Here is a 12,771-nt window from a genome sequence, read left to right as displayed (position 1 = left end):
CCCATGGGTCAGGATCAGGCCCCCTTTGGGACAGGATCAGGCTCCTTGTGGGGTCAGGATCAAGCCCAGGCATTGCTCAGGATCAGGCCCTGGTGTGGGGCAGGCTCAGACCCAGCTGTGGGGCAGGATCAGACCCACACGTAGAGCAGGATCAGGACCCAGGTGTAGGTCAGGATCAGGCCCCCTTTGGGTCTGGATCAGGCCCAGCAGTGGGGCAGGATCAGACCCACGTTAGGTTGGGATCGAGCCCCCCATGGCTCAGGATCAGTCAGGATCCAGATGTGGGTCAGGATCAGGCCCCTGTGGGGTCAGGGCCGGGCCCCATGTTTCAGGCTCAGCCCCCAGTGCTCAGCACCCCCCCCCCCGGTGGCTCAGCACCAGACCCAGTGCCAGGATCAGGCCCCCCCCGCCCCGCCCCTTTCAGGACCACGCCCACAACGGGCGTGGTCTCCAGACAGGAGGCGTGGCCTCGCGTGTGCCCCCTGCCCCACCCACCCGAGGGGCGGTGGAGGAAGGGGCGGGGCCAGCCGTGGCCACGCCCCCGCGCCGCGCGCCGGCCGTGCCGGTAAGGGGAGGGGGAGCGGGGGGGGGGGAGCGGGAGCCGGGAGCCCCCCCCCACCCCCACCCCCCCCCCACGCCCCCTCCCCAAATTTCCCCCCCCAAATCCCCCCCCCGCCCCTCTGCTCTCCCCCTTCCCCCCCGTCCCCCGTGGGTGCCCCGTGGGTGGGGGGCGTTGGGTGTGGGGGGGGGCACCCGCAGGGACCCCCCCCCGTAGTGACCCCCCCGCACGTGGGGGTGGGCACCCACGCGCGATTTTGGGGACCCCCCCACCCCAAAACCACACCGGAAGCACCCGCTGGGGGGGCAGGGGGGGCAGGGAGACCACCCCCACCCCCCCCTTGGGGTCCCCACCCTTGGGTGCGGCTTGGGGGGGGCACCCACGGGGACACGCGTGGGTGGGGGGGGAAAAGAGTGGGGGGTGGGGGGGGGCAGGGCGTGGGTGCCCCCCACCCGCGGCTCCCCCCTGGGGCTGCTGTGGGGCAGGGGGCGTGGGGTAGGGGGCGTGGGTGGGGGGGACACGAGTGGGGGGGGGGACACGCGTGGGGTTGAGGGGGGGGCGTGGGGGGGGGCACGGGGCTTCCTCCCTCCCATCCCCCCCTTCCTGCCCCGGTAGCGGGGCCGGAAGCCGGCGGGCGGTGACGTGGGTGACACGGGGACGGCGTGGGGCGCGCTGGGGGGGCCCCGGCACCCGGCCCCCCCCCGGCACCCAACGCCCCCCCCCCCCCCCCCCCCACCCATTAACGGGGCTCCCCCTCTCCCCCCAGGTCAGCCCCACGGCCATGGGGGGGCCGCGGTGAGGCCGCCGAGGCCGCGGGATGGAGCCGGGGGGCGGCCGCCCCCCCGGTGCGCTGGCGGCGCAGGACGCCATCGTCTTCTCCGACGCCCCCCCCCCGGCCCCCGGCACCCCTGGGCCCCCCCTGCCCGCCCCCGCCGACGTCTTCTGGGCCAGCCTGGTGCAGGCCCAGCTCTGCGTCTGGGACCTGCAGGGCGCCATCGATGGGGACACCGGTGGCACCCATGGCGGTGGCACCCACGGTGGTGGCACCCATGGTGGTGGTGGCACCGGTGCCGGTGGTGGTGGCACCCACGGGTCCGACCCCGGTCCCCAGGGGGGCTCTCAGCAGCGCGTCCCCACCCATGGGACCTCCTCCTCTGAGCCTGTCCCCGTGTATGGGAGCGCCCCGGCCGGCCGCGTGGGCACCCATGGGTGCTCCTCGCCCCCGAGCACCCTGATGGAGCAGCCGAGCTGCGGGGCTGCCTGTGAGAGCTTCGCACCCGTGGGTGTGGGTGGGAGCACCTCACACGAGCACGTGGGCACCCGTGGGACCACCATGGCCACCCATGGGACCACCTCCTCCGAGTCCATCTTCACCTATGGGAGCACTTCTCAGGAGCACGTGGCCACCCATGGGACCACCTTGGCCACCCACGGGACCACCACCTCCGAATCCATCTTCATGTACGGGAGCACTTCGTATGAGCATGGGGGCACCCATGGGACCACCCCCTCCAAGCCCACCTTCCCCTATGGGAGCACCTTGTCCGAGCCCGTGGCCACCCACGGGACCACCTCCTCTGAGCCCATCTTCATGTACGGGGCCACCCCACACGAGCCCGTGGCCACCCATGGGACCACCACCTCTGAGCCCACCGCCACGTCCAGGAGCACCCCACGCGAGCCCACCCACGGGACCATCTCGCCCCACTCCATACCCATGGGTGGGGGCATCTCCTGTGAGCACCCACTGCCCGCTGGGACCGCGTCACCCATGGGTGGCTGCTTCTCCTACAAGGACGTGGCCCTGGGTGCAGGATTCTGGCAGGAGCCCCGTGGGTGCGGGGCCGTGGACAGGAGCATCTCGCACGAGCACGTGCCCACCTTCGGGACCATCGCACCCAAACCCGTGCCCACCCATGGGACCACGTCCTGGGCGCGCGTCCCAGCAGATGGAAGCACCTGGGACCAACCCGCGCCCCCAGACGGGGCCGCGTTGAGCAAGGCCTCGCCCGTGGGGGACACCAACGTGTGGGAGCGTGGCGGTGGGAACACCTCGAGCATGGCGTGGGAGCCTCCTCCAGCGGGTGGCACCGCGGTGACCAAGGCCATGCCCATGGGTGACACCAGCTCATGGGATCATGTCCCAGCCCATGGCACCACCTGGACCAAGTCCATGCCCATGGGTGGATCCATGGCATGGGAGCACGTCCCAGAAGATGGGAACATCTCCACCAAGTCCATGGCCATGGGTGGCACCACGGTGACCACGTCTGTTCCCAAGGAGGACACCAGCTCATGGGGGCATGTCCCAGCCGATGGGACCACCTTGACCAAGTCAACGCCCACGGATGGGAACATCTCAACCAAATCCATGCCCATGGACAGCACCACGGTGACCACATCTATTCCCAAGGAGGACACCATCTCATGGGGGCACGTCCCAGCCGATGGGACCACCTTGACCAAGTCAACGCCCTCAGATGGGAACATCACGACCAAGTCCACGCCGATGGATGGCACCATGTCATGGGAGCGTGTGCCAACGGCTGGGAGCATCTCGACCGAGTCAATGCTCATGGATGGCACCACGGTGACCGCGTCTGTTCCCAAGGAGGACACCAGCTCATGGGGGCACGTCCCAACAGATGGCACCACCTTGACCAAGCCAATGCCCATGGATGGGAACATCTCATGGGATCATGATGCTCCAACGGATGGGAACATCTCGACCAAGTCAACGCCCATGGGTGGCACCACGGTGACCACGTCTGTTCCCAAGGAGGACACCAGCTCATGGGGGCACGTCCCAGCCGATGGGACCACCTTGACCAAGTCAATGCCCTCAGATGGCACCATCTCGATCAAGTCCACGCCGATGGATGGCACCATGTCATGGGAGCTTGTGCCAACAGATGGGAACATCTCAACCGAGTCCATGCCCACGGGGGGCACCACGGTGACCGCGTCTATTCCCAAGGAGGACACCAGCTCATGGGAGCGTGTCCTAACAGATGGGACCACCTGGACCAAGTCAATGCCCACGGATGGGAACATCTCATGGGATCATGATGCTCCGACAGATGGGAACATCTCGACCGAGTCCATGCCCATGGGTGGCACCACGGTGACCACGTCTATTCCCAAGGAGGACACCATCTCATGGGGGCACGTCCCCACAGATGGCACCATGATGACCAAGTCAATGCCCACGGATGGGAACATCTCATGGGAACATGTCCCAGCAGATGGGAACATCTCGACCAAGACCGTCCCCACGGGTGGCACAATCTCATGGCAGCACGACCCAACCCACGGGACCATCTCCACCAAGTCAACGCCCACAGACGGGACCATGGCACGGGAGCACGTCCCAGCCGATGGGAACATCACCAAATCCATGGCCACGGGTTGGAGAATCTCGCCCGATCCCACCACCGCGGATGGGAGCGTCTCACCCAGCCCCATGGCCGGGACCTCCTGGCCCAACCCCACGGCCCTGGACGGGACCTTCTCCCCCAAGCCCACCCCCGCGGATGCCACCACCCCCCAGGACCCCGCGCCCACCGACGCCACCATCTCGCCCCGTCCCCCGGTCCCCAAACGGAGCGAGGAGGAGGAAGAGGAGGAGGAAGAGGAGGAGGAGGAGGACAACGAGGAGGATGAAGATGAGGAGGAGGAGGAGGAGGAGGAGCCCCTCTTCCACACCAACCCCCTCTTCTGCGGCCGGGCCCCCCCCTACAGGCCCCACCTGCCCCCCCTGCGCATCACGGAGCTGGACATCGTGGGCGCCCCCACCATGGGGGGCACCCAGGAGGTAGGGGGGGGGGTGCGGGTGTTGGGGGGGGGCACCCCAAAACTTCCCCCCCCCCCATCCCCGTGCCCACCCAGCTCTGTCCTCGGCAGGTCGCGGTGGCCGCAGGGGGGGGCAGCGCCAGCCCCGTGGAGCAGGGTGAGTGCGGGGACCCCCAGCCCCTTTTTTTGGGGGGGGGGGGTCAGGGAGGGGGGGGCGATGCTGAAGGGACCCCCCCTCCCCATACGCCCCCCCCCCTTTTGTCTTCTCCCACCCCAGGCCTGGCGCTCTCCGGCCCCCCGGACCTGACCCCGGGGGGGGGGCTCCAGGACCCCCCCCCAGAACCCCCAGGAGGGGGGGACCCGGCCCCCCCCAGCCCCGAACGCCCCCCAGATTTGGCACCAGCGGGGGGGGAGCGGGGCCCCCCCAGCCTCTTACACCCCCTGGATCTGCCCCCCCCCAGCTTCCCAGCACCCCCAGACCTGCCCCCCCCCAGCCCCCCACCCCCCTTGGATCTGCCCCCCCCCAGCCCCCCAGCCCCCCAGCCCTGCCCCCCAAAAGCTCCCCAGCACCCCTTGACCTGCCTGCCCCCTCAGCACCCCCAGACGTGCCCCCCCCCAGCCCCCCAGCCCCCCCAAAGCTGCCCCCCAAAACCCCCCCACCCCCCCTGGTCCTGCCCCCCCCCAGCCCCCCAACCTCCCATATCCCCCCCAGGGCGGGGGGCACCACCTCCCCCCCCACCCCCCACCCCCCCCGGCTTCCCCCCCCCAATATCCCCAGCCAGGGGGGCACCAGCCCCCCCCCTTCCCCCTTAACCTCCCCTCGACCCCCCCAGCTTTGCCCCGGGGGGGGCACCAGGAGCTCCCCCCCAGCCCCCAGACCCCCCCAATCCCCTCCCCAACCTCTGCCCGGCCGCCACGAGGACCCCCGGGGCCGGGGGGTGCCGGGGGGCTGTGGGGGCCCCCCCCCACATCGGGGGGTCACTGTGCCCGTGGGGGGGCCGTGGGGCAGGGCCCCGAGCCCCCCCCCACCTCCCCTCGCCCCGACACGGAGGAGCTGCCCCCCGAGAGCGCCCAGGAGCCCCCGCCGGACCCCCCCGCCAGCACCCATGGGTGAGGGACCCCAGCACCCCGAGTTCCTTGGGCCCCCCCCGTCCCCATAGCCCCCCCCATCTGTCTGTCTGTCCCCCAGCCCTCCCCAGCCCTCCACCCATCCGTCTGTCCCCCCCCAATCCCCCCTCATCCCCCCCACCCCCCCCAACCCCCCCAGCTCCACCCACCCCACGACCCCCCCTATTGCCCCTCCTGACCCCCCCCATTTCCCTCCTGACCCCCCATGTCCCCCCGACCCCCTCGACCCCCGTGACCCCCCCATGACCCCCCCATGTCCCCCCCGTGTCCCCTCCTGACCCTCCCCATTTCCCCCCTGACCCCCCCCGTCCCCTCTGACCCCCCCATGTCCCCTCCCCGAGCCCCTGTGACCTCCCCTGACCCCCCCTGTGTCCCCTCCTGACCCTCCCCAACCCCCCCCCGTTCCCCCCTGACCCCATGTCCCCCCCCGACCCCCCCCCCGACCCCCCTGTATCCCCCCCATGACCCCCCCATGTCCCCCCGTGACCCCCCCATGACCCCCCCATGTCCCCCCATGACCCCCCCGTGTCCCCTCCCGACCCCCCCATGACCCCCCCATGTCCCCCCTAACCCCCCCGTGTCCCCCCATGACCCCGCCATGCCCCCCCCTGACCCCCCCATGTCCCCCCCCCAGGTGCCAGCCGGGGGGGCCGGGGTCCCGCGGGGACGCTCAGCGCCTGGCCGCCCGCCTCTTCCACCTCGACGGCTTCAAGAGGTCCCAGGTGGCCCCGTTCCTCCGCAAAAAGTAGGGGGGGGGTCTGGGGGGGCACGGGGGGGGGCGTCCTGGGGTCGGGGACCCCCCCAAACGGCCTCACACCGCGCCCCCCCCCCAGCAATGAGTTCAGCAGCCTGGTGGCACAGGAGTACCTGCAGCTCTTCCAGTTCGGGGGGCAGGCGCTGGACCGGGCGCTCCGGTAAATTTGGGGGGGGGGAGACCCCCGGGGACCCCCCCCAGGTGATGGGGGAGGTCCTGGGGGGGGGCAGCAGGGGGAGGGAGTTTGGGGATGGGGAGGAAGTGGGGGGGGGCGATGGGGTAGGGGGGGGTTGGGGGGGCTGGGGGGGCACGGTTGGGGGGCTGGGGGCTGGGGGGGTGGATTTGGGGTTCAGAGGGATGGATTTGGGGGGGGGTTTGGGGCTGGGGGGTGAGATTTTGGGTCCAAGGGAAGCAAATTTAGGGGGTTTTGGGGTCTGGAGGGTCAGATTTGGGGGGTTGGGGGCTGGGGGGGGGATTTGGGGTTCAGAGGGATGGATTTGGGGGCTTGGGGGCTTGGGGGGCAGATTTGGGGTCTTTCGGGGTCGGGGGGGGCAGCTTCTTGTGCTGTGGGGTCCAGGGGTCACCTTTGGGGTCTCCTGCGCTCATCAAAGGCAGATTTGGGGGTCCAGAGAGGCAGATTGGGGTGCGATAGAGTCCGGGGGGGGGGCAGATTTGAGGTCCAAGGGGGCAGACGTAGGGGGTTTGGGGGACAAATTTGGGGGGTTTTGGGGTCACTGAAGGCAGATTTGGGGGGGGGGGCAAAATCTGGGGGGCTGCTGGGGGCCCAGGGAGCACCTTTGGGGTCCGGGCCCCCAAATTTGGGATCTGCCAGGATGCGGGGCCGCAGCATCTGGGGAAGGGGGGTGGGGGGGTGTCCCATTTTGGGGGGGGGGTCCCTGTGAGCAACCCCCCCACCCCACACCCCCCCCCACCCCCCCCCAGGACCTTCCTGCAGGCGCTGGTGCTGACGGGTGAGACGCAGGAGCGCGAGCGCATCCTGGGCCACTTCTCCCGGCGCTTCCATCACTGCAACCCCGGCGCCTTCCCCTCGCCCGGTGAGACCCCCCCCGCCCCACAGGACCCCCCCCACCCCACAGGACCCCCCCCACCCCACGGGACCCCCCCACAACCCCCACAACCCCATCACATCCCCAGCCCCCTCCCCGTGCCTCAGTTTCCCCCCTTGGCACCCATCCGGGCACCCCTAAATCTTGCAGATGGGTGCCTTTTTTTTTTTTTTTTTGGGGGGGGGCACCCCTATTTTTTATTTTTTTTAACCCCCCCGTGTCCCCCCCCCCCCAGACGCCGTGCACACGCTGACCTGTGCCATCATGCTGCTCAACACGGACCTGCACGGGCCGGTGAGCTGAATTTGGGGGGGGGGGACACGGATGCGTGGTGACACCCCCAGCAATTTTGGGGTGCTGGAGGGGGGGGGCACGCACCCACCCCCCCACCATGACCCCCCCACACAGCGCCTCGGCCGTGCCATGACCAGCAGCGAGTTCGTGGCCAACCTGAGCGGGATGATGGACGGGCAGGACTTCCCCAAGGAGATGCTGAAGGTAACGGGGTGGGGAGGGGGCACTAAGGGTGAGGGGGGGGGCACCCCACAGCGCCCCCCACCCCAAAATCTGCTGCCCCCCCCCCCAGGCGCTGTACAACTCCATCCGCACCGAGAAGCTGGAGTGGGCGGCGTGAGTATAGGGGTGCGGGGACCCTAAATTTGGGGGAGGGGGGGTTTTGGGGTCAGGGACGCCCGGTGACGCTGCTCGCACCCCAGGGATGAAGAGGAGGAGGAGGAGGAGCCCGGGGGGGGCCCCGCGCCCCCCCGGAAAAGCAGCACCTCCCTGGTGGAGCTGCCGCGCCAGGACGGTGCCACCACGTACCGCCGGGGCTGGCTGGCGCGAAAGGTGCTGGCCGAGGCCGACGGCAAGAAGGGTGAGAGCTGGGGGGGGGATTTGGGGTGCCGGGGGGGCTGGCAGGGGGATTTGGGGGCTGGGGAGCAGGTTTGGGGGGTTTGGGGAACGGGGAGAGGATTTGGGGTCCAACGGAACAGGTTTGGGGTGTTTTGGGGAGTGGGTTTGGGGTTTAAGGGGAGCAGATTTGGAGTCTAAGGGAGCAGATTTGGGATGTTTTGGGGTCTGGGGAGCAGATTTGGGGTGTTCTGAGGTCCAGATTTGGGGTCCAAGGAACCAGATTTAGGGTGTTTGAGGGTGCAGGGAGAAGATTTGGGAGTCCAAGGGAACATATTTGGGGTACTTTGGGGTTTGGGCAACAGATTTGGGGTGTTCTGAGGTTCAGATTTAAGGTCCAAGGGGACCAGATTTGGGGTGTTGGGGGATCTGGGGAGCTGCTTGGGGTTTAAGGGGCTCAGATTTGGGGTGCTTGTAGGATCACATTTAGGGTCTAAGGCGAGCAGATTTAGGGTGCTTGGGAGGGGTCTGGGGACCAAATTTGGGGTGTATTGAGGTCCAGATTTAGGGTCCATGGGACCAGATTTGGAATGTTTTGGGGCCTGAGGGGACCGATTTGTTGTGTTTTGGGGTCTTGAAGCAGATTTGGGGTGGTTTTGGGTCTGGGGAGCTGATACAGCGTCCAAGGTGTCCAGATATGGGGTCTTCTGGGGTCTAGGGAAACATATGTAGGGAGTCAGAGAGGCAGATTTGGGGTTTGCTGGGATCTAGGGGGGGAAAGATTTGGGATGATTTGGTGCCAGGGGCAGATTTGGGGTATTCTGAAGACTGGAGGGGGGCAAATTTAGGGTGTTTTGGGTACTGAAGAGGCGGCTTTGGGGCCCATAAGGACAATTATGGGAACCCCTGGCAGCTTCGGGGCCTGCCACCTCGAAAGGGGGAACAGGACGCAAATTTCGGGTCTCTCAGGGGGTGCGCCCCCCAGACCCCAAACCTCACCCCCCACCCCTCTCCCTTGGCAGCGCCCTGGGGCCGGCGGGGCTGGAAGCCCTTCCAGACGGTGCTGAAGGGGACGCTGCTCTACTTCCTCAAAGCGGGGACCCCTCGGCGGGGCTCCGAGCCCCCCGGGACCCCCCCGGCGGAGGCCGAGGAGCCCCTGGGGGTGCACCACGCCTTGGCCGAGCGCGCCAGCAAATACACCAAGCGCCCCCACGTCTTCCGCCTGCAGACGGCCGACCAGCGCGTCCTCCTCTTCCAGGCCCCGTGAGCGCGGGGACAAGGCTGGGGAGGGGGCGGTGGTGGCACTGACCCCCCCTCAATTTTTGTCTCCTGCCCTCCCAACCCCCAGGAGCGAGGAGGAGATGTCCTCCTGGATCTCCCGCATCAACCTGGCGGCCGCCCTCCTCTCCTCGCCCCCTTTCCCCGCTGCCGTGGGCTCCCAGCGCCGCTTCGCCCGGCCCATCCTGCCCGCTGCCCCCAGCCGCAGCCCCCCGGTGAGCCACGGGGACCAGTGGGGAACCCCCAAAAATTAAAAATCGGGGACCCCCAATGCCTCATTAACCCCCCTCCACCTCGGTCCCTGCAGGAGGAGCAGCACCGAGCCCACGAGGAGTGGATGGAGCGCGTGGCCCAGGAGCTCTTCGAGCACCAACGCAACCTCCCCGAGAAACGGGGCCGAGCCCGAGACCTGGACGAGTACCGGGTGAAGAAGGAATACCTGCTGTACGAGGTGGGGGTGCACGGAACGGGGCGGGGGGGTCACAGGTATTGGGGGGGGGGGGGGGGCACAGGGCTCACCCCCACCCACATTTTCTTTCTCGGGGCGCAGAGGCGCCGCTACGAGACCTACGTGCAGGTGCTGGAGACCTGGATCAACTCCGGCGCCCAGGACCTGGAGGGCTGGGAAGCGCAGGCGGGGGCCGTGGCGGCCCCCCCGGAGCCCCCCAACCTCACCAAGGCTCACTCCAGCCCCTCGCTGGCCCCTGAAAACGCCCCCCCGGCCGGCGTCCGGGTGAAGCGCAACATCTCCGAGCGCCGCACCGTGCGCAAAGTCATCCCCAAGCGCAACAAGAACCTGCTGTGACGGGGTCGGGGACCCCCCCCTTCCTTTTTTGGGGATCCCCCCTTTCTTTTTTGACCCCCCCCACCTATTTAGGGCTTAAGGGGACCCCTCCCCACTTTGGGGCTGCCCCCCCACCGCGGTACGAGGGTCCTCGGGGCACCGCCGGCAACAAGGGGGTGCCCCCCACCCAGGATCGAGGACTCAAACTCAGGGAGACCCCCCCCGTGTCCCCGGGGGAGGACATGGGGGGGTTGGGGGGGGGCCTGGCCCCCCCTCCCCAGCTTGGCTGCCTTGCCCCCCAGCTGTGCGCCCGCTGCCTGCTGCTGCCGGACACGTCGTCTCGGGGAGACGGCGCCGTGCAATAAACGTGTGTCACACCCCCGCCTCCTGTCCCCGTGTGTCCCCCCCCCCGGCCCCACGGGGACACGCAGCCCCGGGGGGGGTCCTCATGTCCTGGGGGGAATCATCGAGGTGACAGCAGTGACGAACACCCCGATTTATTGGCACTGCCAGCCCCTGGCACCCAAGGGTCTCAGGGGGACGTGGCGGTGGCATCGGTCCCCGCGCACCGCGCCGGCGCTGTCCCCCCCGCGGTGGGCTCTGTCCCCCCCGGGGTGGCTTCAGTCCTTGTCCCCACGGAGAGCGGTGTGCCGGCGGTCAGGGGCCCTGGATGGAGGGCAGGGGTCACGCACCCTGCAGATGGGGCACCCTGGGGTGCTGCCACCCCCTGTCCCCCCCCCGTGCCACCCACCTTGGGCGCAGCCGTACAGCCGGTTGACCCGCGCCACGTCGGAGGCGCTGAGCCCCCGGCGCTGCCCCAGCACCGCCCGGGGGTCCCGCAGGGGTGTGATGGTGGGCTCGGCCCCGCGGCTGAAGGCGTAGCTGGGACAGGGGGAAAAAAGGCCAAAAAGCAATGAAATCACCCCAAAAAACACAATTGGGGGGGTGCAGGAGGAGGGGCCGCGCTCACCGGCCGTAGTGCAGCACGGAGGAGTAGTCGTAGCCCACCAGCGTGTTGGCCGAGCGGGACTTCACGAAGTTGCCCTCAAAACCTGTAAAGGGAGAGGGGTCAGAGAGAGGGGGGCTGGTGGTGACACCCCCCCAGCACCCAAGGGTGGGGGGCACCCAGCATGGGGGGGGCTCACCGGGCAGGACGTGGCTCCAGGCGATGCTGATGAAGGCGTCGCGGTCGGGCCGGCTGTGCTCGTGCCCGAAGCCCACCGCGTGCAGCAGCTCGTGCAGGGCCACCCCTTTGCCCCCCTGCAGGCACGGGGGGGCCAAGGAGAGGAGCTGCGGCCCCCCCACACGGCCCACGCTGGAAAAACACCTGGGGGGGGGGTAAAAATTAAAAAAAAAATACAAAAGAAAAAGGACAAAAATGAGGTGTCAGCGGATGCTCAGCAGCCTGGGGGGCTCCTGCGCTGCGCCCATGGGCCATGCCACAGGCAGGCGTCCCCCAGCACCCGTGGGTGCCCCCCCCCGTGTCCCACCCCCCCACGGGGGCTCGCTGCCCCCCCCCCACCCCACTCACCCGCCCATGGGGGCGATGGCGACGAAGTCCCGCTGGTGGGAGCGGGGCACGAAGCGGACGCAGGTGAGCCTCGCCAGGTCGCCCAGCGCCTCCTCCAGCACCCGGGTGCTGCTTGGGTCTGGGGGGGGGGGGGCACGGCTCTGAGCCCCCCCAGGGCAGCTCTGAGCCCCCCCCGTGCCCCCCCACCGCCCGGGCATCGCCTACCGAAGCGTCCCGACAGCACGTAGGGGATCCACACCAGCCCGCGCCGCTTCGGCCATTTGGGGTTCGTGGCTCCAAAAGCTCGGGAGGGGCCCTGGGGGGGGCCGGACGCAGCCATCAGCGCCCCCACACCACCGGGACCCCCCCCAAAATGTGCCCACCCCCCCCAAAATCCCCCCAACTCACCGCCCGCACGATGTCCCCCTCCAGCAGGGTGCCGGGCGCCTGGAGCGGGGCGAGCGCTGGGGGGGGCACAGGGGGTGAGGGTGGGGGCTCAGCCCCAAAATGGGGTCAGGGTCGCCCCCCCCCGTGCCGCCCCCCCTCACCTCTGTTGATGCTGAGGATGGCGTCGCCCCGCGGGGTCTCGGTGGGGTCTGGGGTCCCCCGCTGCCCCGCGCCCCCTGCGGGACACAGCCCTGCACCCCACAGCACCAGGGGGTGGGGAGGGGGCCACGAGCCCCTCCCGGGGGGGCCCACAGCCCTACAACCCCCCCACACCTCCCCCAGGGGGGTTTGGGGCAATGCACTCAGTGCTGGGTGCTTCAGCCGTGGCGGTGCCCCAAAAACCCCCAAATATCACCCCAAACCCCAAATATTCCCCCCAAATGGGGGGCAAAGCCCCCAATCCCACCCCAAAATCCTCAGTGGGGAGGGGAGCCCCCCCCTCACCCGCCAGCAGCCCCAGGAGGGCACCGAGGCCCACCCAGAGCCCAGCCATGGCACCAACAAACCCCAATCCCTGAGGAAATGCCCCCAAAACCTTTATATGGGGCAGGTGGGCCCACACCTGGGGGCTAATTAATGGCTAATTAATAATTAGAGCTGCGG

At 69.2% G+C, this 12,771-nt stretch overlaps 2 protein-coding genes across 2 annotated transcripts; one reads left to right on the top strand and one right to left on the bottom strand.

Annotated features, from left to right (window-relative positions):
- Positions 1 to 1,297: 1,297 nt before the first annotated feature.
- On the top strand, positions 1,298 to 10,588 carry LOC309887683 (uncharacterized protein). The gene is made up of 15 exons (XM_082779593.1): positions 1,298 to 4,373; positions 4,448 to 4,508; positions 4,629 to 4,885; positions 5,130 to 5,461; positions 6,114 to 6,224; positions 6,313 to 6,393; positions 7,176 to 7,288; positions 7,536 to 7,594; positions 7,709 to 7,798; positions 7,887 to 7,930; positions 8,017 to 8,174; positions 9,172 to 9,412; positions 9,498 to 9,642; positions 9,735 to 9,878; positions 9,978 to 10,588. Exons 1-15 carry the CDS (start codon positions 1,377 to 1,379, stop codon positions 10,230 to 10,232), a joined length of 5,088 nt encoding a protein of 1,695 aa, XP_082635719.1. The 5' UTR covers positions 1,298 to 1,376; the 3' UTR covers positions 10,233 to 10,588.
- A 155-nt stretch (positions 10,589 to 10,743) lies between these two features.
- ASTL (astacin like metalloendopeptidase) lies at positions 10,744 to 12,661 on the bottom strand (the record flags this gene model as incomplete). The annotated part of the gene is made up of 9 exons (XM_082779592.1): positions 10,744 to 10,877; positions 10,963 to 11,093; positions 11,182 to 11,263; positions 11,357 to 11,538; positions 11,743 to 11,860; positions 11,947 to 12,037; positions 12,130 to 12,185; positions 12,270 to 12,344; positions 12,613 to 12,661. 9 exons carry the CDS (start codon positions 12,659 to 12,661, stop codon positions 10,744 to 10,746), a joined length of 918 nt encoding a protein of 305 aa, XP_082635718.1.
- Positions 12,662 to 12,771: the final 110 nt, after the last annotated feature.

The sequence above is a fragment of the Aythya marila genome (assembly GCF_965140915.1).
Source record: "Aythya marila genome assembly, chromosome: 26".
Taxonomy (NCBI): domain Eukaryota; kingdom Metazoa; phylum Chordata; class Aves; order Anseriformes; family Anatidae; genus Aythya; species Aythya marila.
This window is presented reverse-complemented; position numbering and strand designations above follow the sequence as displayed.

Coding starts and splice junctions, on each gene's coding strand:
- LOC309887683 (XM_082779593.1), top strand. CDS start 1,377: ATGGAGCCGGGGGGCGGCCGCCCCCCCGGTGCGCTGGCGGCGCAGGAC. Junction 7,799..7,886: donor TCCCCAAGGAGATGCTGAAG/GTAACGGGGTGG, acceptor CCCCCCCCCCAG/GCGCTGTACAACTCCATCCG. Junction 9,879..9,977: donor AGGAATACCTGCTGTACGAG/GTGGGGGTGCAC, acceptor CTCGGGGCGCAG/AGGCGCCGCTACGAGACCTA.